Genomic DNA, 27,438 nt, shown 5'->3' on the forward strand with positions numbered 1-27,438 from the left:
GGGGCTGGGGAGTATGGGGCGGGGCGGGGGCAAGGGTCCAGCGGGGAGATGTTGGGGTCGGGGGGCAGGGCTGGGGGGACAGGGCAGGGCTGGGGACGCGGATGGGGGGGGTGCAGGATGCAGCTGGAGACGCTGGGGTGGGAGGGACCTGGGCAGCGCAGGGATGCGGTGGGGCGATGCTGGGGGTGCAGGGGGGCGGGGCTGGGGAGCCGGGGTGCCGGGGGCGGGGCGGGGCGGGGCTATTGCAGCCGCCGCTCCTCGGGGAGCGACTCCTCTCCCCTGCCCGGCGCGTCCCTCCCTCCCCAGCGGCTGCTGCACCCGCCTGCCCGGGCAGAGGCGCCGAGGGTCCGGCCCCAGCGCGCAGCGGAGCCCATGGAGCCCGGCGGCGGCAAGCGGCCGCGGGACGGGGCAGGCAGAGGTGGGGCTCGGGGGAGCTCGGCACGGCGGGCCGGGAGCGCCCGGGGAAGGGGGCATCGGGGCAGCTGGCGAGAGCGGAGCCGGGGGCGGGGGGGTATCGGGGCAGCTGTCAGGAGGGACCCCCCGGGGGGTATCGGGGCAGCTGTCAGGAGGGACCCCCCGGGGGGTATCGGGGCAGCTGTCAGGAGGGATCCCCCGGGGGGTATCGGGGCAGCTGTCAGGAGGGACCCCCCGGGGGGTATCGGGGCAGTTGTCAGGAGGGATCCCCCGGGGGGTATTGGGGCAGCTGTCAGGAGGGACCCCCCGGGGGCTATTGGGGCAGTTGTCAGCAGGAGCCGGGGGGGGGTATCAGGGCAGCTGTCGTGGGGGAGCGGGGGTATTGGGGCAGTTGGTGAAGGGGAACAGGGGGGTAATGGGGGCAGCTGTCAGGAGGGAACCCCCGGGGGGGGTATCGGGGCAGTTGTCAGAGGAAGCGGGGGGGGGAGTATCGGGGCAGCTGGTGAGGGTGGAGCAGGGGGGTATCGGGGCAGCTGTCACGGGGGGACAGGGGGTGGGAAGGGGCAATGGCTGGTGAGGGCAGTGGGGAGTGAGGGGCAGTTAGGAAGGGGAGCGGGAGATGTCGGGGCAGTTGGTGAAGTGGAATGGGGGGGTATCGAGGCCACCTGTTAGGAGAGAGCGGGGGGGGTATTGGGGCAGCTGTCGGGAGGGAGCGGGGGGTATTGGGGGCAGCAGTCAGCAGGGAATGTGGGGTTGGTAAGGGGGTATGACTGGTGAGGGGCAGTTAGGAAGGAGGAGCGGGGGGTGTCAGGAGGGAGCAGGGGTTATTGGGGCAGCTGTCAGGAGGGAGCAGGAGGTATCGGGGGCAGCTGTCAGGAGGGAGTGGGAGGGAGCGGGGGCAGCTGTCAGGAGGGAACGGTGTGTATCGGGGGCAGCTGTCAGGGTGGACAGGGGGGTGGTAAGGGGGTATGACTGGTGAGGGCAGTGAGTGGTGAGGGGCAGTTAGCAAGGGGGAGCAGCGGGGGCCAGTGGACGTCATGGTGGCTGGCAGAGCAGCAAGGGAAGCTGGAGAGCAGTGCCAGCAGGGGGCGTCCCTGGAAGGGGCAGGCAGAGGCCCATGGGCATCATGGCACCCAGCGGGTGTCAGCAGGGCACTGTGGGCATCGGTGGCAGCTGTCAGGGGAGGTGGGCCGAGCAGCGCTGCAGGCATCACGCTGGTAGGTGCATGGGAGTGGGGGAGTGCTGCAAGGAAACTGGGACCACATCTGGCTGTGATGGATGGCTTGAAGGGATCACCCTGCATGCACTTCCCAGCCTGGCCAAGGACCCAGGGGCTGATCCCTCTGCCAGGGGTACCTAGATGGGTGGGGGAAGTTTTTTCCCTCTTGCTCCACTTTGTCCTGTCCCATTTTGCTGACTTGGCAACCTGGTCTCTGGCCTAGTGTTGTTTATTCTGTGTGCTGTGACTTGGTTTTGCTTTATTCCCGTGCCCCTCTGCCCGCCTGGTGCATCAGCTGTAGAGCTGTGTTAGCCAGGACCCTTCCCTGGGTGCTGCAGTGTACGTGTTCTAATGCAACATTGCCCTCTGCCAACAGGGATCAGAACTGTGCAATTGTGTGTCATGTGCCCTATACTGCTCAGCCAGAAGGGAGCGTGTCCTCTAGTCGGGTGGTAGCGGGGCTCTGTGTCTTACTCTCTTGCTTAGGGAGGGAGGATGAGGAAGACACTCTCCTACAGCAGGAGAGATTAGTTCCATTCCTTCCCCTCTCTGGGCCTCAGTTTCCCCATCTGCACAGTGGGGACAATGACTCTTCCTTTGTCTGGCCTGTTTACGTGTGATCTCTGTGGGATAGGGATGGTTTCTCAAAGGAGACCTGATCTCAGCTGGGACCCTCCTAGGTGCTGCCGTAATCCATCTCATAAGGTTTCCTTTTGCCGGGAGGTTCCAAGAGGTGTAAAGTCCCTGCGGATATTTTTTTTAACAGTTCAGGTCTCTCCAGGTTGTGCTGTTCCCTCCCTCTTCTTTTCTCCCCAAGTTGTAAACAACATCAGCTGCTTCTGTCCAGAGCCTTCAGCAAGTGATTTGCACGGTAGCTGCGGCATGGTGCTAGACCAGGGAGCGTCTGACCATAAGCTCATTTCTGCGCCATGAATATAGATCTTGTGGCGGCCTGTCCGGTTTTCGAGTTACTGTTCTTGGCTCCTCTGCCTTTTGGAGGGAGGCTTCTTAATCGCCTTCCGCATGACTAGCCCCACCACCTGCTGTCCTCGGGGGGCACAGAGCCCAGCACGCTGGGGGGCCAGGGATGCCAGACGGGGGGAACGGCTTGCAGAATTTTGCCTGATGCTTGCAAACTCCCTGCTGCAGGCACCTGTGACAACAGATGCTTCCCCTGTGCAGAGGACAGAGCGAGGGGCTGGGATAGGCAAGGGCCCTGCGGGGCGTTTTCCTTGGTGGCCTATTGCTTGACTCCGAGCTGTGAGGAGGGACCATAGGTCCCAGGCAGGTTTACAGGCAACGCCACCCCGATCCCAGAAAACTGGGGTGGAGGGATATTGCTAGGCCTGGGGTGGGGGGGACCAAACCCTGGCTGGGCTCTGAGTGAAATCCTGGAGAGGCAGGATGGCTTAGTGGTTACGGCCCTGGCCATTTGGGAGACCTGGGTTCACTTCCCTGCTGTGCAGCCGGGCAAGTCACTTAGCCTCTGTGCCCCAGTTTCCCCACTGAGTCAGTGCTACCAGGGCTAAAATCAGTGCTTCTTCACCCTCCTGCATCCCGTTATAGACCTGCTTTAAGTGCAGGCAGCAGTGTTGTCTAGTGGCTAGATCTAGGGACACAGCACCATAGCTGTGTGACCCCTTCCGGGAGCTGAGAAGGGGGAGTGTGGTCAAAGGGCTGAGCGTTGGGACCTCTGGGCGCTGGGAAGAGAGCGGGGTCTAGCGGTTGGAGCGGTGGACTGGGTTGTAGGAATCTTTGGTTCTGTTCTGAGCACTGGCCTGGGGAGTGTGTTCTGGTGATTGTGTGTTAGGGCTCCTAGGTTCTGTGCTGGTTGTGGGAGGGAGGGAGGAAGCTCCAGTGGACAGAATTGGGCAGAGACTGGAAGGCAGGACTCCTGGGTTCTATCCCTGGCCCTGGGAGAAAGGGTGACCTTATGATAGAGCAAAGGGGGAGCTGGGGGGTCAGGACTCCTGGGTTCTTTTCCCCAACTCTTCCACTCTCTGTGGGGCTTGAGCAAGTGATTTCTCTGTGCCTCAGTTTACTACTTCCCTTTGTCGCTGTCCGGGAGGGTAGAGGCTGTGTCGTGAGGCTAAGTGAAGGCTGGTGAAGTGCCCGGGGATCTCGGAAGGCAACGCTAGCAGACGTCCAAGTGTTCTGGTACATGTGCTAGCCCCCAGGGCTCCGGCTAATGCCGCCATGCAGGAGCAGCAGGTGGACAGTGGTGGATGCACTGGGAGGTGCCGGGGTTACTGGCAGAGGCTGCTGTTGCCTAACGCCGGGTGAGTTGCTGTCATGCAGACGAGGCTCTTGGTTTCCCTTTGGGTGTGTGTGTCTCCTTGGAAAGGGCCGGCGCTGGCAGGGTAGGTGCCCGCACGCTGGTGGGGGCTGTGGTGGAGGGATATTGCCATAACTGTTCAGTGCCCAGCCAGGGGACCAAGCCCCAACTGGGATGTGAACATGTTACTGGAGGGGCAGGATGATCCAGTGGTTAGCACGCTAGCCTAGGACTTGGTTTGATTCCACAGACTCCCTGTGTGACCCGGGACTCGTCACTTAGTCGCTCTGTGCCTCAGTTTCCCCAGTGAGGTTGATACTCTGGCCTCACATGGGGGCACTGAGGATAAATATGTTGACAGTGTGTGGTGCTCAAATACTATGTCATGGGGGCCAGGCAAGTGACCACAGATAGATCCCGGCCAATGAGAGATTCAAGTAACCATGAAACCCTGAGCCTAACACCTCCCTTGTCCTCTCCCTCCGCAGGGCCCGGACCTCTCCTGGGGGAAGTAGAAAAGCCTGCCTTGCGTCCCCCTCTGGTGGCTGGTCTGCTAATGCATAATAGCCTACTGCTGCCGGGGGATGGAGTTCCTCCTGCAGTCCCAGTGACAGAGGGGCCTGGGTGGCTGTGTTGGAGACTCTGGGTTCAAGCCGGGGTGGGGTGTCGGGGCGATTGTTATAAAAGCATCAGAGGGATGAAGCCCCTTTCCCATTGGGAGAACAGAGCATCCAGGGTGCACAGATCTCCTCAGGGCAGAGGCTTTGGTGTATGAACGCCCTGAGCCCTTGGGGAGCCCAGCAGACACCTGTGGACTAAGGTTAGCTGCTCTTGGATCCTAGGCTGGTTGTATTTACACAGAAGGAGGTAAAGCGGTTAGAGCGGGGAGGATTGGGAGTCAGGTCATATTCTCTGCTCGGGGAGCAGAGTGTGGTCTAGTGGTTAGAGCAGGGCGGGGTTTGGGAGTCCAGAGTCCTGGGTTCTAATCCCAGCTCTACTGTTGGCTTGCCAAGAGACGCTGGGACTGTGTCTCAGTTTCCCCATCTGTAGGAAGGTCATAACAATACCGGCCAAGCAAATTTTACAAGCAGCATAATGCAGCCTGGATGAAAGGCACTGCAGCATCGTATTAATAACGCCGTGTTATATAAGAGCTAATTGATGTTGTGAGTAGCAGCGAGGACCGGTCAGCTGGCCGAGAGCATGTGTCAGGTGCGATTACTAGCGAGGGCGTCTGTAGCCACCTCTGGGATACACAGTGGCACATACCACTAGGGAATTTGCTAGGGAGGTGCCTCTGTTTCTCATCCCATGCAATACTCAGGGTGGGGTCAGCCCAGCACAGAAGCCTGGGCATCGCCCTCCCATGGGATCACCATTTTCCCATGGCTTTGTTTCAGCAGGGATCCCCGGCATAAACCTCGGTGACTGATCCGTGCCCCCATCCCTCATCTCTGTAGCTCGGCTTCCAGTGTCGCCCTGGGAGGGACAGAGGACCCGGCTTTGGGCCATGCCGCAAAATTTGCAGCCAGGAAAGAGCCAATGTGGTTGATGCCAGCATGACTGAGTGGCTCAGACACTGACGTGTGGGACCTGGGTTCTGTTCCCTGCACAGGCAAATTACTTCCCTCTGTGCCTCAGTTTCCCCTCCCACCCTCTGTCCGTTTAGACTGTCAGCTCTTCGGGACTGCCTCTTGCTCTGTGTCTGTACAGGGCCTGGCGCAGTGGGCCGCACTGGTGCTACTGTAATGCACCTAATAATGCCCGGGACTGCCTCTTGCTCTGTGTCTGTACAGCGCCTGGCGCGGTGGGCCGCGCTGGTGCTACTGTAATGCACCTAATAATGCCCCGGTGGAAACGGAGGGGTACCCCCAGACCCCTTGAGGCTGATTTTGATGGCTTGCTTCACAGACTGGGCCGGTGAGAGTGGCACCGTCCCTTGCAAACTGCACGTACTCATGCACCCCCCACCCGCTTTTATTTTTAACTGGAGGGATGTAAGCTAATTATGTTAATGCACTGGCTGTGGCGTGGGGCAAAGCCGGCTCATGGCACTCAACCCTGCCTGCTGCATAATCCCTTGGTAATCCCCACCCGGGGGTCACCCCCGTTTCCGCAGCTGGGGCCTAGCTGAGGTGGGAGAAGACGCAGGCAGCCCCAGGGACCCGATCCTGCCAAGTGCGGCGCTCCCCCAATCCATGGAGGGCATTTGGCAGGATTGGGCCCATCTGCACGCTCCCTCTTTGCCGGGGAGAGCCGCCCATTGGGCGAGATGGGCCCCTGCTCTGCTCCAGCCTTGCCAGCCCTACTTCAGCCTGCAGCTGCCGAGTGTCTGCACCCCTCTCTCCGTCCCTGCTAGTCAATCCAGATTTGGCCAGCGCCGCTAGCGATGACCAGCCCCACCGGGGCTACGCTGGCCCAGCTCAGCCAGGTGCCTTGTCCGAGGCACCCCAGGCTAGCGAACGTGGGGGGAGCTGCGCCCCCCGGCTGCTACTGCAGAGCGGCCCTTGCTGCCTTCTGTGCGCCTCTTCCAGCATTCTAGGCTTCGCGCCGCCTTTAATTGGTGTGAATCTGGGCCGGAGCAGCCCATGCCCACCGGGCGGCCTGTTGCAGTCAACGTGTGGGCGCCTCTGGCAGACGGAGCTCTTTGTTTTCCTTCGTACGAGGGGGACATCCTCCCCCGGCCTTTCCAGCCCCCCAGCTGCAGGGGCAAGGGGCTTCTGCATTTTAGCATTAGGCTGGGCCCCGGCATCAGACTCAGGATATCTGGAAAGGGCAGAGACCAGCTCCTTCCATCTTTCAGGCCCAAGAACCCCCTTGTGCCTTCGTCCCACAGAGAGGGGATCCGCAAGTACCCTGGCACCCCTGGGGGCTGAGATGGAGAGATAGCATCTCCTGGCATGAGTGGGTGCAGTTCACAGTGGAGAACTCCAGGGGGTGTTTAGGAGTGGTGGCAGTAGTGGGATAGTGGCTCATAAACTATCAGAGCAAGTTAAAATAAAGAATGTGGTGTAATCAAAGAGGTTCTTCACATGGGGAGGGGGTTGCTAAAGTGGCAAGGGACCACCTGGCCTGGGGTCCCAGTATGGCAATGGGGACCCCAGTGTGGAAGGAGGTCAAGCACCTGTTGGCGTCATGCCTAGAGATCTCACCGTGCCGGTACGACAGGCTGCAATCTGACCCTCTATGCAGATGCTGCTTTGGCTGCTCCTAGTATGGGATGCCGATGCTTTGCTTCTCGCTCCCTTTAGCCTTGTCTCACTCAGTTATCTGTGACTCAGCTCGTGCTAGGGGCTGTACAAGCCCGGGACAAAAGGCTGGTCCCTGCCCCAAGGAATGAAGGGTCCCTCCATCAGATCTAAGCCCCCATGCGAGCCAGTGGGAGCCCTCCCATCCGTTCCCATGGGAGTCGCGCTTGCTGCGGCTGGCTTAGATGGATTTGTGCCCCCTCCAGTGCTGGCTAGTCTCTGTCCTGCTGGTACAGTCTCCTCCCCACACCTGCCCCCCGGCCCCTTGCCCGTAGGGCTAGTGAATAGCAGCCAAGGGGGAGAATTCACAAGTCACAGGCCGATGAGGGCAGGGGTGCCTTCAGCCGATTCTCAGAGCGACGTGGAGTTTTGGAGAGGGGAGTTGGATGCGGAGGAGAAGGCTCTTACGCCCCACAGCGACGGGCTGGCAAAAAGTGGCCGGTGTCGGGGTGGGAGGTGTGGAGGAGAGACTGGCAGGGTGCTTGGATCCCACGATGCTGGGGTGGGGCAGCGGGTGGTTGGGTGCTGTGCTTGGCACAGGAGCGTGAAGTGGTTGGCAGGTGCTGTCCTTTTTGAGGGCTTCTGGGTACATGCTGGGCATGACGTGGGATCTGCATAAGGGCATGGTGAATGCCACGTGGGGCACAGGCCAGCAGGTAGGTGCTGAGCGGCGCTGGGCATGGGCAGACGCCATGCGGGCACAGGCGCTGGCAGGAATGTGAACTGGCAGATGGGGCTACCGGTGGGTGCTGTGCATGGCATGGGTGCGGCATGGGGGCAGAGTGTGTTGTTGCTGCGTGGGGCCGTGGGTCGGCAGGTGGGTGCGGGCATTGTGGGTGGGTGCTGTGTGGCTTGCTGCTGCGTGGGGTGCAGGCTGGCAGGCGAGTGCTGTGTGGGGGCCTGGCGGACAGTTGCTGTACGGGGTGCGGGCTGGTGAACATAAGAACGGCCACACTGGGTCAGAGCAATGGTCCATCTAGCCCATGTCCTGTCTCCTGCCCGTGGCCAATGCGTGACCAGAACTGCCCGCAGTATTGCAGGTGTGGGCGGACAATGCCTTTGAATAGTGGCATTCTGGTATTTCTGTCTTGGTGCCATGCTGTGGCAGGGATGGGCTGGCAGGCGGGCATTGCGTGGGTTCGCTTGCTGCACGGGTGCAGGCGGGCGCTGCGTGGAAGGCAAACGCTGCGTGGGGCACGGTGCAGGCCAATGGGCAGGGACTGGTGACGGGCGTGGGCCTGGCAAGCAGAGGGGCTCGCGCGGCGCCAGGGAACCCGCAGAGATCCGCTGGGGTCAGGGTCTTCCTGCTGCCGGCTGGGATCATGTCTCCATTGCCACTGGCCCACTGGAGGAGCCCGGTGCCCAAGCTGGCCCGGCCAGGTTATGTCACCAGGAGGCTGCTGGGGAGCGGGGCAGAATGCACCTGCCAGCTGGGGTTTAGCACTCCAGAAGCCCCCACCCCGCCACTCAGCTCTGCCCCGCTTCCCCCATCCCACCCTCGCCTGCTCCCACAATGCCCTTTGCCACCCGTGAGCCACCTTCCATGGGTCCCCCCCTCAGATCCAGCTGTGCTGGGCCAAACGCCTCCCTGGGGATTTCAGTTGCCTTGCCTCAGAGTTGGGTTTGGCATGGTGTCCAAGCAGGGGAGTGGGGTCTAGTGGTTGGAGGGGGGTGGGGGTCCTGGGAGTCAGGACTCCTGGGTCCTGTTCTCAGCACTCGGAGGGGATTAATGAGTTAAAGGAAGGAGGGCTGGAGGGTTAGAACTCCTGGGTCCCTTTCTCACCTCTCAGAGAATATATGGTCTGGGGCAGGGGTGGCGTGGCCAACCTGTGGCTCCGGAGCCCTATTCGGCTCTTCAGAAGTTAACATTCGGCTCCTTGTCTTGGCACCGACTCGGGGGCTGGAGCTACAGGCTCCAACTTTCCAATGTGGAGGGGGTGCTCACTGCTCAAGCCCTGGCTCTGCCACGGGCCCTGCCCCCACTCCACTCCTTCCTGCCCCCTCCCCTGAGCCAGCCATGGCCTCACTCCTACCCCCCAGAGCCTCCTGCATGCCAGGAAACAGCTGATCAGGAGGGAGGGAGAGGCACTGATAGGCTGCAGGTGGGCAGGAGGTGCTTGGAGCCAGGGGATCTGATGGGGGGGCTGCTGACATATTACTGTGGCTCTTTGGAAATGAACATTGGTAAATTCTGGCTCCTTCTCAGGCTCAGGCTGGCCACCCCGGTCTAGGGCTTGGAGCAGAGGGAATGGGAGCCAGGACTCCTGGGTCCTATTCCCAGCTCTGCCACTGGTTTGCAGTGTAATACAAGGGAAGTCATGTCTCTCCGTGCCTCAGTTTCCCCTTCTGTAGAACAGAGCAGCGCTTAGCTTAGATTCATAAATTCCAAGGCCAGCAGGGACCTGGAGCAGTGACCATCTCGTCTGACCTCCTGAATGATAACCAGCCCGAGAACTGCCCTGAATTAATTCCTCTTTGAACTAGAACAGAGCTTTTAGAAAAGCAGCCAGTTTTGATTTAAGCGGGTTAATTTCTCTTTGTAAAGGACTTGTTAAACCCTTGGCTGCGTAGCTATTGGGCATTTCCCCCTGAGGAGCAGATCAATGTGTGTGTGAGCATGCGGGGAGAGGGGCCTCTGCTTGCCAAGTCGTAACCCTCCGTGCGGGGCCGTTCCAGCCCTGTTTGCTTTGCACTGAGAGGCTCTTTGTGCCAGGGGGCTGTCGCTTCGTCCAGCTGAAATAACAGCCAGCTCTGGGGTGGGACCCAGTCACTCTTTACCAGCCCACAGCAACAGGCCCGGGAAGCAAAGATCCAGTCAGACCAGCAGGGGCGGCTTGGGGAATGAGGGTGTGCTGGCTTTGGAGAGTCGCCCAGCGTGGTGTCCCGGCGGGGTGCCGGCCGTTTGGGGAACAGGGAGGCTGTGATGTTCCCAACCAGGAGCAGCTGAGTCAGCGCCATGGAATGCGGGGAAAGCTGCCATGGAAATGTTGGCTGTAAAAGCCCTGGCGGGCCACGGCAGCACCTCTGGAATAGCGCCTCCAGGAGCTACTGGCAAGTGCTGTACGGGTGGCAAGCAAAGCAGGGGAGGTTTGGGGAAAGGGCAGCCCCCCTTGACTGTCCCACTCCACCCTCCCCGGGCACCTGCCCCCTTAGGAATTTACAGCACTGGATAACGTTAGAGATTGCGGCCTCACGGCCCCCGAGAAAGGAGGTCCATTCTTTAATGCCCATTTCACAGAAAAGAAAACTGAGGGGTGGGGCTGAGAATAGAACCAAGGAGTCCTGGCTCCCAGTCCCCTGCTGTAACCACTAGGCCTCACTCTGCACCCAGATCTGAAAAGAGAAGTCTGCAGTCCAGGGATGGAGCATGCCTAGGTCACGGGCACAGGGGCCAGGAGTCAAGGTGCATGTGCTCTAGTTCTGCCTCTGCCACTCAAGTCACTCTATTGTTCTGTGCCTCAGTTTCCCCATCTGTGACCATATTCCTGGGGGGGATTGTGAGATTCGCAAAGTTCCTGTCTGCCAAATTCTGGTTCATCCTCCATCCAATGGTGGGGTAGGAGGGCAGAATGCTGTAGTCAGACATGTCCCATCGCGGGTGAGTCGGTGGGATGGGTTCCAAGAGGGGACATTGTGGGTGCAAGATTTCACCCCAGGAAGGGATCAGTGCTGAGTACAATCCCGTGCATGGGTTCAAGGTGTCACGTGTTGCTTGAGCATTTCACAGTGGGGGCTCACCTGCGTGGGGGATCGGAACAGAGGGTCCCCTCTGCAAAGCTGCTCTCTGCATTATTATTCCTGTCGGTTTCCCTGCGTAGACCAGCCCTTTGCCCTCAGTGGGCAGTGTCTCCTGCCCTGGTGGGGTGTGCTGGGAACCTGTGCTTCCTTTGCATTGTAAATCAAACCAGACCTCTCTCCCTGCCCCTTTTACAGCCAGGCCTCCAGGCTCTGTTGCCTTTAGCTCCTTCCCTCTCACCGGCTTGCGCGGCCCTGAGCCGCCCGGCTTGGGGAGAAAGGGGAGCTATTTGTAAAGGGATTTTTGCCGCGAGCTGCTTTGTGACGCCTGGCGAAAACCTTTCTACTTTCAGCCCTCTCGCTTGGCAGCAGGGAATTAGCTCAGAGAAAGGAAAGGAGTTTACTGGGCAGATAAGTGTTCTCCACTCCCTCCCACATCTGCTTCTGCAGGTGGGAGATTATTGCATTGACGTAAGGGAGGCAGGAGGTTAGTGATGGCTAAGCAGTATCCTTTCCCAGGTCGCCTGTCACTCTCCGGAGCCCCGATCGAAGAGCATCGGAGCCATGCTCACTTCCTCGGAGGCAGCAGAACTGGCTGCCGAAGGATGAGGCTTTAGGCTAATGCCGAGAGCGTCCGATGGTGTCATGTCCCCGGGAGAGCGCCGTCGCTTGAGACACTGCCCTTGCGGAGGGGCCCCACACTGCTCCTCGGGGTGGAGGGGATGCGGTCGTGCCTAGATGGACGGCCCTGCCTCGCAGAGCTCACCATCCAAGCAGAAGGGTCACGATCCCCGTGTTACAGGCGGGGAAACTGAGGCTTGGGGGCGGGGGGACGGGGACACAAAACGATTGGCCAAAGGGAGTGCGCAGCAGAGCCAGGAATCGAAGCCGAATCACCCCAGAGCTGTAACCCCAAAACCCCGCTTCCCTTTCTGCCGGCAATATGCCTAGGCCTCCGTCCCAGCATTCCCTCCTCAAACCAGAGGGGCCTGGGGCGGGTCATATGTCCCTGGCTTTTAATTTCACCATCTGCAGCCGAGTCCTGCTCCTAATAGCCCTGAGCTTCGGGGCGCAGAGCTGGTGACCGGGACCTTGTATTGACCAGCAGTGTCGCTTGGCCTTCCCAGGAGCCCTCAGCAAGGCAACTGCTGCATAGCTGGGCTGTGTCATTGCAAACATCTGGGCCGTGGGACCGCCCCGCCCCTCCCTGGGTGGCCCAGACGCAGCAGCCAGCCCTAGGATGCCAGAATCCAGCCTGTGGCAGTGGGGTGGAGAGGGTATGTGTGGGGGCAGAATGTTGTCGTACTGACTGGCACGTGGTGTTAGCAGCTCCCCAGTAATTTCTCTACAGGGTTTTTAGTTAGTTTTTTGTCCTCCTTGATGTTGGCAGGAATTCGCAGCAGAGCCCGGGGAAGGGTTGGGCTGGAGGAGGCTGCATCTGGCCTGGCGGTGCCATGCAGTGGGCTCAGTCGGGGGTCAGGTTTACACCCCACTGCACATGGTGAACGGCAGGCTTCAGCCTGAAGACCCTCGGCCCGCTATCCCAGCCCAAGGTTCCCCCCACAGCTCTGCCGGTGTCCCTCAATCCTGCTCCCCACCCCCCTGCTCTGCCAGTGCCCCCCAATCATGACCCATAGCCCCCTGTTTTCCAGACCTGCCCGTGCACCCCAATCTGACCCACATTCTCCTCTGCTGTTCCTGCCCTAATCTCAATTCAGCTCCTGCTGTGTTATACTTGGAGGGAAGCAGCCACTAGTGGGTAGAGCAGAGAGGGGTTGGAGGCAGGACTCCTGGGTTCCCACTCCGCCACTGACTCCATACAAATATAAGATACTGGGCAAGTCACTCCCTCTCTCTGCCCAGCTGTGATGTGGGGTGCAGTTCACATTTGAAAAGCTCCCCGTTATTCTTCCAGGCTGGTTTCTCAGCTCACTGGCGGTTGCCCTGGCGCAAATGACGACTGTTCGCTGGATGGTGTCAGGGATGTGGACATGCACTTCTTGGCAGTGTGAAATCCCCACCATCCATCCCAATTTGCCCTCCTGCATTGCAGCTAATGCTACGTCTGGGTTTAGGTCTCCAAGGTTGAAATCTGCGATCTTTCCGTTGTCTGTCTAGGCTGTGAGGCAGGGACTGTCTCTCATTGTGCGTCTGTGCAGCTCCTGGCACAACAGGACCCTGATCTCAGCTGGGCAGGGACTGTCTCTCGCTGTGTCTGTACAGCGCCTGGCGTGGCGGGGCCCCGATCTCATCTGGGGCAGGGACTGTCTCTCACTGTGTGTCTCTGCAGCACCCGGCGCGGCGGGGCCCCGATCTCAGCGGGGGCAGGGACTGTCTCTCGCTGTGTGTCTCTGCAGTGCCCGACACCACGGTGCGCTGATGGGAGCTGTTTGGGAATTTTTTTGACAAAATGTTTTTTGGCTGAAAAACGCTAATTTTTTTGAAAGTGAAGTTGGCTGAAACGTACTGGGTTTGATGAAACTTTTGCTAGGCAGGTTTCTCAAGTTCGGGGTGGAATTTCTGGAGGGGGAGACCCCAGCAGAGCCAATGGCCTAGTGGTTAGAGCACTCCCCTGGAGCGTACAAGACACAGATTCAAATCCCTTCTGTGCCTGATTCAGAGCAGGGACTGGGCCTTCTGCCCCCCATAACCACTAGGGCATGGGATATTCTGAGGTCTCCCCCTGGGGTTCTGTAGAAGATTCCCAGAGCTCTCTGTGCCCCCCCCCCCCCCGTGTGGAATCAAACTGAATGCTACTCATTTTGAGGTTTTGACAAAATTGAATTCTCGTTTTCCGGCCCGGCCCCGGCCCTGATCTTGGCAGGGGCGTTTCTGTGCCTCCATCGAACAACCAGGCAGTACCAGGAATAATCCAGATGCTGAAAGAGCCCATCTGGATCTGAACCGAGGAGTGTCTTGGTTGCTGTCCAACGAGCTGCTCTTGGCTGAGGGACCAGCAAAGCAGCTCTGGGGTCTGCGTCCCACCCCCCCTTCCGGCCATCTGCTGCTGCAGCACCTTGCAGAGCAACAGTTGGCACATCCCCGACTTCCCCGCTCCTACCCAGGGAGAGCTCTGATCCCTGTGCCAGCGAAGCACCGAGAGCCAGCAGGGTGTGTGTGTCGGTCGTTATGTAATAGCTGCCTACTGAGGGCGTGTTGTTTGCCTAGGTGTGAGATTATACAAGACTGTGGGTTCTGGATACTCCCTGTGCAGATCACAGGAGCCAGAGTCCTGAGTGCCGACCATTACGCCATGGGAGCAGCTCTCCTGGGCGGGGAGAGGGTAGCTGGCCCCTGGCCTGGGGTTCTAGAGAGATGGGTTTGAATCCTGGCTCTGCTGCTGACTTCTTGTACGAGCCCTGGCAGGTCCCTTCCTCTCACAGGCATAGTTCCTCCATCTGTAAAATGGGGAGAAATCAGCCTGCCTTTGCGTAGTAGATTGTGAGCTCTGTGGGGCCGGGACTGTCTCTCGCTGGGTGTCTGCAGTGCCTGGCACAATGGGGCCCTGATCTCAGGTGGAACAGGGACTGTCTCTCGCCGTGTGTCTATGCAGCGCCTGGCGCGGCAGAGCCCTGATCTCAGGTGGAACAGGGACTGTCTCTCGCCGTGTGTCTATGCAGCGCCTGGCGCGGCAGAGCCCTGATCTCAGGTGGAACGGGGACTGTCTCTCGCCGTGTGTCTATGCAGCACCTGGCGCGGCAGAGCCCTGATCTCAGGTGGAACGGGGACTGTCTCTCGCCGTGTGTCTATGCAGCACCTGGCGCGGCAGAGCCCTGATCTCAGGTGGAACGGGGACTGTCTCTCGCCGTGTGTCTATGCAGCACCTGGCGCGGCAGAGCCCTGATCTCAGGTGGAACGGGGACTGTCTCTCGCCGTGTGTCTGTGCAGCGCCTGGCGCGGCAGAGCCCTGATCTCAGGTGAAACGGGGACTGTCTCTCGCCGTGTGTCTGTGCAGCGCCTGGCGCGGCAGAGCCCTGATCTCAGGTGGAACAGGGACTGTCTCTCGCCGTGTGTCTATGCAGCGCCTGGCGCGGCAGGGCCCTGGTCTCAGGTGGAACAGGGACTGTCTCTCGCCGTGTGTCTATGCAGCGCCTGGCGCGGCAGGGCCCTGGTCTCAGGTGGAACAGGGACTGTGTCTTGATGTGTGTTTTTGCAGTGCCTGATACAACTCTTCTAAGCGCTGCTGTAATATAAATTATAGTGACCTGGGATGTGGTTCTCTGTGGGCTTTTGCAGGGACCTCGGATCATGGATTTCTGCTGTTTTTTCCCCTCTGCCATGTGGGCAGGGCTTTGGGCTCCCAGCAGTTACTGGCAGTATCCCAGCTGAGCCTGGCTGGGTATGACCCTGGAACCTTCTGTGCTACAAACACCATCTTCTACCCCGGGAGCTAAAGGAGCAACACCATTAGCTGGTAGCTATAGTAGACTCTTATCCTCTTAGACAGAGGAGGGGGGACAGAACCCTACACTCCCCTAGCAAGGCGTTATTATTACTGTCTGCGCTGAGCCCCAGGCATGGACCCAGGGTGCTAGGCGCTGTACAAACCCAGACCAGAGATGGTCCCTGCCCCAAAGAGCTGACAGTCTGAGTAGGGGCATCTGTCCTGTGTTGGTTCTTGGGACTGAGGGAGAGGGGAGATGCCAGATCCTTTAATCCCTAGATTGCGAGTTCACCCCCGGCCCACCTTGTAGGCACGAGGTGACTCAAGGACTGGAGCGGCCGTCGGGAGTGAGCACCCCAGGTGGGGGGGGTCCCTCCAGGTTGGCAGGGGAGCGGTACGAAGTTTGCCTGTTGTCTGCAGAACTGCCAGTCCAGCATGTAAAAAGCCAGGCCAGGTAAGGGGCTGCAGAGGGCTGTGGAGCAGGAATTGCACCCAGGCCAGTTCCCCTCAGCAGCCCAGGCGTGGTTCCAGCGACCACAGGCAGCTCCGGCCCAGGCCCACGAGCTCCCGGCAGCGCTGCTGGCCGACGTGAGGCCGCTTGTGTCAGGAACAAACCCTCTGGCGTTCCCCTGGAAGAGCTGGTGCCGCCAGTCAGCTCCCAGAGGGTGGCTGCATGGCAGGGCCACTCGGCAAGCAAACGGGGCACCAGCCCACGCATCACCAGCCCGGTGGGGGGCAGGCTGAGAGCTGGCGAGCCAAGGGGCACCACGGGGGATGTCTGGGCCTGGCAGCCTCCTTAGAGCGTCGCCCTCTGGGCTCCTGCAGTGCAGGTTGGGTTGGCATCCCCATCACTCAGCCAGAGGGTGGGCCCAGTGCTGCCCCTTCCCCCCTGAGCTTCATGTAGCGTTGCTGTGAGACTGTTGTAAAGCCCCTTTTCCTCACCCCAGAGGTGGCTGCATCTCAGTGCTGGGCAGGGGATCCCTGTATGAACAGCCCCAGCGCCCCACCCCAGAGGTGGCTGCATCTCAGCATGTGCTCCAGACTGGGATAAAAAGCTATCGGGAGGCAGCGTGGCTGCTGGGTATGCAGGCGATGGCTGCTAGGGGTCCCAGGCCCCATGTCTGCTCAGGTGCCTCCCTGCGCTGTGACTCAGACACGTGTGGCTGGCAAGCGGCCAAGGCCCAGGAGCTGGGTTATGTAAGCAGGGAGTTCAGGCAAGGCCAGCGTGGGGGTTGGGCCACGCTCCCCCGCCCTGCCCTGCTTCCCCTTATTCAAACCCCACCCAGCAGGGGGCAGCAGGCAGCTGAGTGGGCACGGGGTGGCGTAGAGGGCCAGACCCTGGGTGGGGCTGACAGTACAGGGGTGCCTAGGGGCCCCGACCAGGATCGGTGTGCTGAGTTCTGCGCCCTGACCTAGAGTGGGGTCCCAGTTGTGTCAGGTGCTGCATAGATCCCACCCACCACACCTGCTCACCCCAAGATCGGGGTCCCCCTTTGTGCCAGGCGCTGCCCAAACCCAGACCAAGATCAGGCTCGCCACAGGAACCCAGGGATTGTACAGGCTCCAGTTCTGAGATCAGGGGCCCCACAGGGATGGGACCCAGGACTGGGCCTTACAGGCCCCAGGACTGAGATCAGGCCCCTCACGCTCCAGAGTGAGACAGTCTCTGTCCCACAGAGCCCACAGCCCAGGGGGGTACAAGGCCGGGGAGAATCTCGTCTCTTTCGGCCTGAGATTTTTCTCCAATTCTTCCCTATCTTGTGCCACTAACTCTCGGCCCCGCATGCGGCCGGTGCTTGAGCCCTTCTGATTGGAGGCTGGCTGGGCTGCCTGATGGGACGAGAGCACCATGGTTCCCGCCACAAATTCAAAACCTGCCCCCCCTCCCCGCCCGCCACACCCACACTGCGAAAGGCCCATGGGTGCTGGCTTAAACTGGGCCAGCTCTGCTTGGGCCTGTGGGGGTGGGAGGCTTGGAAAAGGGAAATAAACTAAAAGCTGCAGGAGTAGACTCTGGGATTCTCTGCCCATCAGGTGCCCGGTGCCATGGCTGACCCGCCCTGAGGGGGATCGGTCCCCCTGTTACTCCCCTGAGGGGGATCAGACCCCTTGATAGTTCCCAGGAACAAGGGTCTGTGCTGGGCCCCGTCTCAGAGCCCCCTACTCCCCCAGGCCCATGGGCCACAGCACTGGCTGCTGCAAAGTGTCTCCGCCCTTGAGTGGGGAGCATGGCCCAGGTGGGGAGAGGGCCGTGAATCGGGGGGCGGGAGGGAGGTCCCCACTTCAAGCTTCAGCACAGCGAGCCGGGACGGTCTCAGCTTCTAGTAGGGCAGGGCCCCCTCCAGCCCCCAAAACCACCCGCTGTTTGGGGGAGAAAGGGCCAGGCCCAAGGCCAGACCCACTTCCCCTGAAGACAGGGCTGGACTCTCCCGGCTGCAGCAGGGGCCACACGGGACCCTGAGTGCACCTAGCAGCCCCGACTGCCCGCCCCGGGTGAGTCCCTCCTGGGGGAGCTCTCTCCACTCGGCCAGCCCCATCCTGGGGTACCGACTCCAGCCCTGCGCAGAGATGGCCCCGGAGCCACGGGGGTTAAGGCAAGGAACGAAAATAGCAAAGCTGCTTAGGAGGGTGGCATGGCGATCGTGCGGCTTTCTCCAGGCTGAGTACTCAGGGACGCTCAGCAAGCTAATCAGATTGATTTTCCCTTTCGGGGGGGTGGGGGTGCAATTAACCCTTTGTTGTAGCCTGCGGGTCGGGATTGAGGGGCACTGACTGAGCTGGAAGGGGCAGGGCTGGGCTAGCAGGGGCTGTGGGTCGGGATTGAGGGGCAGTGGCAGAGCGGGGGCAGGGCTGGGCTAGCAGGGGCTGTGGGTGGGGATAGAGGGGCAGCAGCAGAGCAGGGCTGGGCTAGCAGGGGCTGTGGGTCGGGATAGAGGGGCAGCAGCAGAGCTGGGGAGCAGGGCTGGGCTAGCAGGGGCTGTGGGTCGGGATAGAGGGGCAGCAGCAGAGCTGGGGAGCAGGGCTGGGCTAGCAGGGGCTGCGGGTTAGGATTGAGATGTTTCTCCCAGTATCCCAGCTGTGGGCTCCCTAGATCTGCCGATGCCCCCTCAATCCCAGTCACCACCTCCCACACCGCCACACACCCAGCTCTGGGATGTACCTTGGTTCCTGGAGTGGGAGGGGAAGTGGAAACTCTCTAAGGAACTTACAAAGCGCAGAGGAGGGGCGGGGGGGGGTGCTGTGTCTCCCTGGCTCAGTCCCAGGGGGCACGAGGTTTCGTGCTGCCCGGGTCCAGGTACTGTGGGGTGCAGGCAGGCTGGGCAGGGTTGTGCTCTGCCCCACGTGATTCCAAGTAGAACTGACCCCGCAAGGTCCTAGAGCGTAGCCCCTGCCAGGAGCCCCGGGGAGTGCCCACTGCAAGTCCCGCAAAGGGAGAGAGTGGGGTCCAGTGGTTAGAGCAATGGGCCTGGGCGTCAGGACTCCTGGGTTCCATTCCCAACTTTGCCACAGATTCGTTGTGCCCTTGGGCATGTCGGGGGGCTGATCCTGCCCCATGTTCTGTAGTGCGCCCGGAGCCCCTCCAGCGAGATATGTGAGACCTGGGGGTGCCACATCTCACAGGTGCTCCCAGAATCCATCCGGTCCCACATGGGCAGGCAGGCAGCAGGATTTCTGCCCCGATCGCTACGTCCTCCTCTGCCCTGCCCTGAGAGAAAACGAGCCCAAAGGGCTGAGCCAACGCTGACCCTTTCAATAAAAAAGGGCCTTAAAGGGAATTTTGCAGAAGGCTCTCAACGGGACCTGGTGCTCATTGTCCATCAGCTCAGAGAATGGCTGTGTTACTGCCCGTTCCCACCATGGGGCAGCGGTCTCTGCCCTGGGGCACAGAGAGCGTCTATCTGCCCAACTGCATACAGCCCCACCTGTCTGTCCATCCATCCCCACACACCCCATCTGTCTACCCATCTATACCTATAACCCCATCTATCTGTCCATCCATCTTCATACACCACCATCTGTCTGTCCATCCACTCCTGTGCACCCCCATCTGTCTAAGGTACTTACCTGCCCCCCCCTTATCTTAGCAAACAAGTGCTTCCCAATCTATAATGGCTTCATCCTCGCAGCCCCCCAGGAGGCAAGTACAGTGTGGTTAGTTTCACTGTACAGGGGGAAACTGAGGCACAGAGAAGCTAAGTGAGTTGCCCAAGGCCACTCAGGAAGTCTGTGGAAGAGCAGGGACTTGAACCCGGGTCTCCCGATTCCCAAGCTTGCCCCCTCACGACTGTGTAAATGCAGGGGGTTCCTGAGATCCGCTGGAACAGTGCGGCATCGTTTATTACTGAGTCACTTATTAATCCGTCTGATAACCCTACCCAGTCACTGAGTTATTAATCAGGGTATTGGGCATGTGCTTATGGGGAGAGATCAATCAATAAGCGATGGCTCCCACTGAAAAATGAAAAGCTCCGGTCTTTCCTCTCGGCTCGCCTCGGCATCTTGCAGCACCCCCCTGCTGCCCCTCTGCTCTGGCCTTGGTGCGTGCAGGCCGCTGCAAGCCAGTACTCCGAGCCTGGGGCTTTGCCATCTCACCCCCCCTTGGCATCCTGTCCCCTCCCTCCCTGCCGTCCCGCATTCGCTCCTCCTCCACTCAGCCCACGGTCCCAGCCTCCAGCGCCCACCTGGTCCGTTCTCTCACCAGCCCCTTGGCGCTCTCTCCTGTTCTCGGGAGGAGGTCACTGTGAATGTCCGCCCAATGAGCTCATCTCCTCCCGCACGGCCCTCCTTACACCTTCAGAACTCCTCCGCCGGGGCTGGCCTGCCACCATGCTGCGAGCCCGGCTCCCCCAGCTGCCTGGGTCCGGCTGGTCTTGCGTTTAGATTGTCAGCACGTTGGGGCTGGGGCCGTCTTTGTTCTGGGTTTGTACAGCGCCTGGCACCAGGGGGACCTGGTTTGTGACTGGGGCGCCTAGGTGCTACCGTAATACACCTAATCGATAATGTACAGCGCCTAGCACCGTGGGGACCTGGCTCACGCATGAGGTGCCTCGGTGCTACCCCAGTGCAAACAGCGATAATAATATTGTTTTGACATACCAAGCGCTGTGTGTGCGTCATTCCCAGATGCTTTGATTGGTCTCTGCTGTAAGGTCTGCGATGGGGCATGTCCCAGGGGCATTTGCCCAGGGGTCACTTGCACTGAAAGGGGGAGGTGCTGGATAAATTGGGGTGGGGAATGGGTTGTAGAGCGTTTCTCCTGGAGGGTCTAGTGATTACAGCAGGGAGGCTGAGAGCCAGGACTCCTGGGTTCTGTTCCCAGCTATGGGAGGGGAGTGGGGGCTAGTGGGCTAGTTGAGGGGAATTTGGGGCCGGGAGGACTGGTAATCAGTCCCCTGGGTTCTATTCTGCGGGGCTGGGAGCCCCGCTTGGTGCCTCAGTTTCCCCATGACGCTCCAGTAGCCATTTGGGAGGGGTGGCAGGCTCTTGGGGGGGATGCCTGCAGGGGTCCTGGTGCAGCTGCCGTCTCACCCCGTCTCTCTTTTGGTTGCAGGCCCGATCGCCATGAAGAAGACGCACACCTGTAAGTACAGTTCCTGCCAACGGGCCTCTCCCCCTTTGCACTGCGCCAGACATCCTGCCCCAGTGCGGATCGTGGGCCCTGCCCCTAATTGTCCATGGGGCACAAGGGAGATCTGTAAAGCCCAGCTTAGACCCTCTCGGTTCATGTGGGGATGTGCTGTAGCAGAGGCAGCATGGTCTAGTGGGCTGAGCAAGGGGACTAGGAAGCCTGATACTGCTGAAATCAAGCCAGGCACCTGCACTGTGCCTCAGTTTCCCTCCTGTACATTGCGAACAGGGATACCTGGCCGACTCTCAGGAGTTGGGCAGTTCTTTGCGCCTGACTATGGTTCTGTTTATAAAGGGCTAATAAGCAAGGGAGAGGTTGGTTAACTAATTATAGAGTCTTGTAATACCCAGGAGCTCAATAGCAGGTTGATATTAGTCTGGGGCCCCTTCTCACAATGTAGATGCAGCCAGCTCACACCTGGAACAGGCTCATGGCGTCTGTTCACCCTTTGTTACAGCAGGGTAGAGTTACCATTGAAACTCGCTTACCACTTAGCAGCTGGCTTTGTCTCAGGGCTCTAAAACCCACCGGCTGGCTTGGATTGCTGTCGGGCCTCGCCAGGGTAGGGGGGCAGGACTGCTGGTCCAAAGTGGGCGTTATTTGATCCAGGGGTTCCCGAGATGCAGCCCCCCTGAAAAGTCACGTGACAGCCAAATGTTAGGGGTTTTAAGGGGAAGGGGGTGATGGGGGATAAAGAGCCCTTGGCATGGGGGGAAGAGGGCACCCAGAGCTCCTGGCATGAGGGAGGAGGGGAAGATGGGGTGCAGGAGAAGGGGAGGGTGAGGGTTGACACGGGGGGGGGAGGGGAGGGGAGGGTGGCGCCCTGGGAACAGGTGGTGAGAATGGAGAGGTGCAATGAGCTTGGCCGACGCAAGCGACTCAAAGCCGGCGTGGGACATTGCTCCAGAGCACCCCGGGTTCCTCCGCACGCAGGGGGTGCCAGCACTGAGCGTGCGTCTTTAGGGACTGTCCCATCCTGCCCCGGGAGGGGTGAGATCTTCAGCAGGTGGTCGAACAGCCTTGTCCCAGCTTTGACCAGCCGGTATGTTGGGGCGCGGGCAGGCGCTGCTGGGAGAAGCAGGATGGAGGCCAAGGACCCTGACACCCCCGCCCCGGCTTGCTCTCAGGAGAGGAGCAGACAGATCTTGCATATATTACACCCAGCTCCTCCTGTATTTGCTGTTCCAGTGCGGCTCCCTGTCTCTTCAGCTGGGCCGACGGAAACGGGGACGCTGGGGATATTTCCAAACATGGCTCGGTAAACACCGTCCTTGCAATATCAGCTTTGCGAGCCTCTTGCATGCCAGATTTCTCTGGCATCTGTGCCTGCCAACCCCCTCAGCAGCAGCCAGTGCTTGATGCCGCACAGAAAGGCCCCGGGTCCAGCCCTGTGTTGCCGCCCTGTGATTCCTTCCTGACCCTGAAGGCCTGAAGCATGGGAGTTGCCATCGTTAAAGTATCGTCTGGTGTGCTCTGTCTCCTTCTGGTGGCTGGATTATGCAAAGAGGTCGAGTCGGCTGATGCTTTTGGGCTAACAGACGAGCTGCAGCTGAGGCTCGTGAATTCGGAACGAGGGGGCTGTGGGTAGCCCACCCTGCCTTGGCAAGCCCCAGGTCTGGGTGCCCGCCTGTCTGCAGCAGGGCGTCCTGGAGATGCACAGCCCCTGCCTTTCCTTTTCTCGGCGGGCTGCCCTGTTTAACCCCCTGCTGCTGCGGCTGGCTGGGCCTAGCTACGCCTGCCAGTGGGAGGGGAGGGGGGCCTGTTTCTCCCTGGCTCTGCCTGGGGGCTCCCTCTCAGCCAGAGCCCATGCCGTGCACGGTGGGGAGGGGGGGCGAGGTAGAGGCAGGCGCTGCGGTGAGCGGCAGGTTTGGTTTTCACAGTGCTGTGGTTAACTTGTCCCGAGGTGTGAACGCTCCTGGGGGGGGGGGGAGCAGAAGGAAGCCCGGAGGGGGGGTGTTCTCTCCCCAGCCCACCTGCTGCAGAGGCTGGTCTCCCTCCCCCCACCTCACCACAGGGAGGGAACCAAAGCACAGCTGCCCCGGGGCTGAGCTGGTGGCGGGGGGCCTCACAGGCCACTTCCTCAGGAGGGTCCCAGGGAGGGGCGGGGGATCTGGCTGGGGGCATGGGGACCATGCCAAGGCAGTGGGGGTTGTATCAGCTGAGCCCTTCCCAGTGGGCCGCGCGGCTCCGTTGGTGTCTGCGTCGTGCCTGGGAGGGGGTGGGTGTGGGCGGGCGTTAGCAGGGCCCTGGCTGGCGCAGGGGGTTGTCGTGGGGCTGGAGATCCTGCCGCCTCTCTGGTTCGAGCCCGCTTTCATGAACTGAGGGGGGGCCAATTCCCATCTGGCTCCTAGGGGACCCCTCCCTGCACCTCCTCCAGGACAAGGACTCTGAGCTGAGAGACCAAAGGACTCGGTGAGCCATGGGCACCCGTCTCACCTCTTGCAGGGCCTAGGTATTTCAGGAGGCTTGTACTGCCATGGGGTGCCCCTCGGCCGGGGCCTGCTTTGCTGCTCTTCAGGGACAGCAGGCGTCTGTGCCCCCCGGAGCTGCACACCCTGCCGATGCATCGGGCCCCTGGCACCGGGGTTGTGAACCGTCCGGAAATCTTTCTGTGCAGGTGCAGGGCAAACCGCAAGGGTTTCCACGGCAGGTGCACCAGCGCCCTCCCTCTGCCCAGCCCTTCCTCTGCAGCCAGCGCAGAGTGGGTGTGCACTGAGCTTCGCCACGCTTTCGAATGCACACCATCAGGGAGGCAGCGTTGCCTAGCGGTCAGCTGAAGAGGGCTGGGCGGCAGGACTGCTGGGTTCTAGACCTGGTTGTAGGAAAGGAGTGCAGTCTAGTGGTTAGAGCAGAGGGTACTATGAGTCAGGACTCCTGGGTTCTATTCCCAGCCCTGTCTGGGACTCGCTGATGGCGGATCTGGTGCCTTGCGGAGTCCGCCGGCAAGCTCAGGGCGAGTGGAAAGCACTGTGCCTGCTTCTGTTGATGGGAGTGCTTGGCGTTTCCCGTGTCGCCGGCGCTCCAGGGTTAGACGTGCTGAGTTGATACCTGCACCGTGCCACGGCCCGGCCAGGATCCGTGCGCTGTGTATGCCAGGCGGCGATGCTGGGGAAGCTTGAGAAGCACAGAGAGGATTGGTATATAAAGAGCCTGTGGCCCAGGAGCTCAGTGTGATTCACTAGGAGAGAACTGGAGGGATTTTAAAGGACTGGGATTGTATTTAGTTGCCCCATTTGAACCAATAGCGGTGTAGATTTGCCTGGCACCCAGGAAAATCCACATTAACCTCCTTGTCTATAAAACCCTGGTTCGTTCCAGTCGGCCCTGCTAATATTCCCTTGCATACAAAATTCTTCTCGTTTCCCTTGTCCCACCCTGTTGTGTTGAACGGCTCCCACGTTCCACACCAGAGGTGGCCGCATTCCAGCGCCGTGACACGCCCCACGTTCCTGAAGTGTGCTGGGCTGCAGGGTGCTGTGGAAAGGGCGGATGCAGTGCTGCCATTCATGTCGGGGTGGCTTTCCCTTTGTCACTGAGGCTTGCACAGCTCCGGGATGCAGAGCTGAGGTGCTGGTGTGTCTCGCACCTGGGGCTTGAGCCACACGTGGGTTACCTTTTCCTCTACTGGTGGAGGAAAGACGCCACACAAACCGCACGGCTGCTCACCATGGCCCCGCCGGCCTCCACGTCCTCCTACCCTGCCGCACTGCCCATCAGTGTAGCGGCTTCAAGCCTGATGCAGCTAACGACTCACCACATGGCCAAGCCGGGGCCCTGGGAGCAAAGTTGATGATTCTGCCGTCTGGGCTGTGGCTGGAGGGAAAGCAGGTCACTAAATGACACCAGAAGTTGGGTCGGGGGGGGGGGGGGATGCGTGTATCTATATACACACATGATTTAGTTGGTATTGGTCCTGCTTTGAGCAGGGGGTTGGACTAGATGACCTCCTGAGGTCTCTTCCAACCCTAATATTCTATGATTCGATGATATAAAAAAGACTTGGTTAAATTCACTGAGGGACTGAGGCACCTGGGTTTTGCTTCTGACTCTGGGAGGGTAGTGCGGCCTAGTGGTTAGAACACGCTGCCAGGAGCCAGAACTCTTGGGTTCTCTCCTCAGCCCTGGAAGGGAAGTGGTTCAAATAGGGTGGCTGGGAACCAGAACTCCTGGATTTGTCTCTTGCCAGCTCTGGGAGGAGAGTTGGGGGCTAGTGGGTAGTGCCAGGGGCGTGGAGTCAGGGTTCCGGCACCCTCTCCCCCGCTCTGTCCAAGGGATGGAGTCTAGAGAGGCTTGAGTGGGGAAGGCTGGAAGAAGACAGGAACACCTGGCCCCACGTGGTGAAGGGCAAGTCACCCTCCCTGTGCCCCCCTGCGCCGCCCCCCCCCCCCACACACTTTGTGCAGCGCCTCAGGTTCCCTGGTTGTGAAATTGGGAGCCTGGTGCCCAGTGCTTAATTTACGCCAGGGTTTGCCAGGGCTGAGCCCCGGCTCCTCTGGGCCGGGCAGGTGGGAGCCCCGGCTCCTCTGTCGTTACGAATCAAACTTTGCTGGTGCTGACCCACTGCCCGGGGGGCTGGGAGTGTGTCGGCAAAGAGCCCTGTGCCGGAGAGGCGGGCGCAGGTTTTAATGCAGGAGAGAGTCACGGGCTGTCGCCGGAGAAGCACAGGCTGGCCGGGCCCAGGGCTTGAACCCCCGGCCGTGCTGCACCCCTCTCCCCGAGCCCATCTCATTCAGCAATGGAAACTCGGCCTCTTGTGGCTTGTGGCTTTGGAACTTTCCAGTCAGCTGCCATTGGTTAGCCCCAGTGCATGGCGGGAGCACTGATTGGCCGGGGGGGACGCCTGTCAACCGGTCTTGCAAAGCCACCTGTGCTGGCGAGGCTGCTTTCAAATGCAAGCAGCCCTGGGCAAAGCATGGCACCCCGGGCCCCGCGCTGAGCTCCCCAGCTGGCAGCCAGAGGCAGGTGCTGCCGGTGCCCTCCCCAGCCGAAGCCGCCCCACAAAGCCGCTCACGCCGCCGGCACCATGAGAGGTGGGTGGTTTTGGGGGGAGATGGGAGATAAAGGGCCACCTGGAGCAGCGAGTTGGAGGGCTCCGAGCTGAATGGCCCTGGTGCGTGGCACAGACGCAGCCCTGTCTGCCTGCCTGTGGCGGCGAGGTGGGGTTACGGCTCAGGGCTGGCAGGCGGGACGTCTGGGTCTCGCACTCTGGTCTAGTGGGGAGCGGGGTCTAGTGGTTAGAGCAGGGGAGATCGGAGATCAGGACTCCTGGGTTCTCATGCCCTGCTCTAGCAGGGCATGGGGTTTAGTGGTTAGAGCAGGGGAGATTGGCAGTCAGGGAGCAGGGTCTAGTACTTAGATCTGGGATGTGGCAGTCATGACTCCGGGTTTCTCTTGCCCCTCTCTAGGAAGGTGTGGGATCTGGTATGTAGCAGACAGGTGGCAGTCAAGTCTCCGGAGCCAAGATTGTCAAAGGGGGCTAGTGATTTTGGGAGCCTGACTTGAGACACTGTGACGGGGCCAGACTCAGACTGTTCAGGACAGCTGCCCCATGTATATCAGGCTCCTTTAAGGGGCTCCTTGAATAAGTAATTGCTTTGGGATGTCTTGGCCCCTTGTTCCTTGCTCTGGGAGGGAAGTAGGGTCTAGCATTAGTGAATTAGACAATGGAGGCTGGGAGTCAGGACACCTGGGTTCTGTCCCTGGCTCTGGGAGGAGAGTGGGGTTTAGTGGTTGGAGCAGAGTGGGGCCAGGGAGTCAGGACACCTGGGTTCTGTCCCTGGTTCTGCTGCTCGCTCACTGTGGGACCTTGAACAAAGCACCCCCCCGTCCGTGCCTCAGTTTCCCCATCTGTAAAACAGTGATAAAAGTCTGACCAGCTCGCTGGGGGGTTGTTGCGAGGCTAAGTCGATTTACATTGGCAGGCCGTTTTCTGCCCCTCGGACAGAAGGCGCTAAGTACATCCAAAATCTTCCTTCAGGTGGGGAAGGCCTGGCTCGGGGGTGAAGTGGGGGCTGAAGTCCAGCTTCTACCAGCCACGACCCATCCAAATGCAGCTTTTCAGAGCAGCTCATGGTGTTGGGTGCGTGTGGGTGATGGGTCTGTGTGCTGATGTGCATGCTAGGGAATGGTGCCGCTGACTGGGTGGCAGGGCTCTGGCCAGATGTCGAGGGGCCTCCGGGTCACTAGCATCCCAGAGGGGGTCAAGATCCAAATGGACCACGGAGATTGGGCTCCCCGCTCTCTCTAGGGCTGAGGCATGTTGGAGGAGATTTTCTCAGCTCCTGCTTGTTACGTGCACGGACACCAGTCTTGCAGGCTACCGATTCTATGCCTTTCCGCACTGCCTCTCTGGCTGTTTGGCAAACCCCTCTCATTGCAACCACGTCCCTCACGGCCTGATTTCCACGCCGCCCCCTGCAAACCTCACGGTCACCCCCGCGGTGTAAATGTTCTGGCCATCAGTGGGGTCACTCCGCATGGTTGCAGAGAACAGGATCTGGCCCGTCAGGTTCTGAAGCTGAGGTTTGGAAGGCG

At 60.3% G+C, this 27,438-nt stretch overlaps 1 protein-coding gene across 1 annotated transcript in view; it reads left to right on the forward strand.

Moving 5' to 3' along the window:
- Window positions 1-332: 332 nt before the first annotated feature.
- The window catches only part of RORC (RAR related orphan receptor C), a 66,715-nt gene continuing 39,609 nt past the window's right edge, over window positions 333-27,438 (forward strand). The window contains exons 1-2 of the mRNA XM_084613550.1: window positions 333-418; window positions 20,827-20,856. Of these exons, the coding sequence (XP_084469676.1) occupies window positions 373-418; window positions 20,827-20,856 (76 nt within the window). The 5' untranslated portion in view covers window positions 333-372. The remainder of the gene's footprint in view (window positions 419-20,826; window positions 20,857-27,438) is intronic.

Source organism: Lepidochelys olivacea, assembly GCF_965140295.1.
Source record: "Lepidochelys olivacea isolate rLepOli2 genome assembly, chromosome: 24".
NCBI lineage: Eukaryota > Metazoa > Chordata > Testudines > Cheloniidae > Lepidochelys > Lepidochelys olivacea.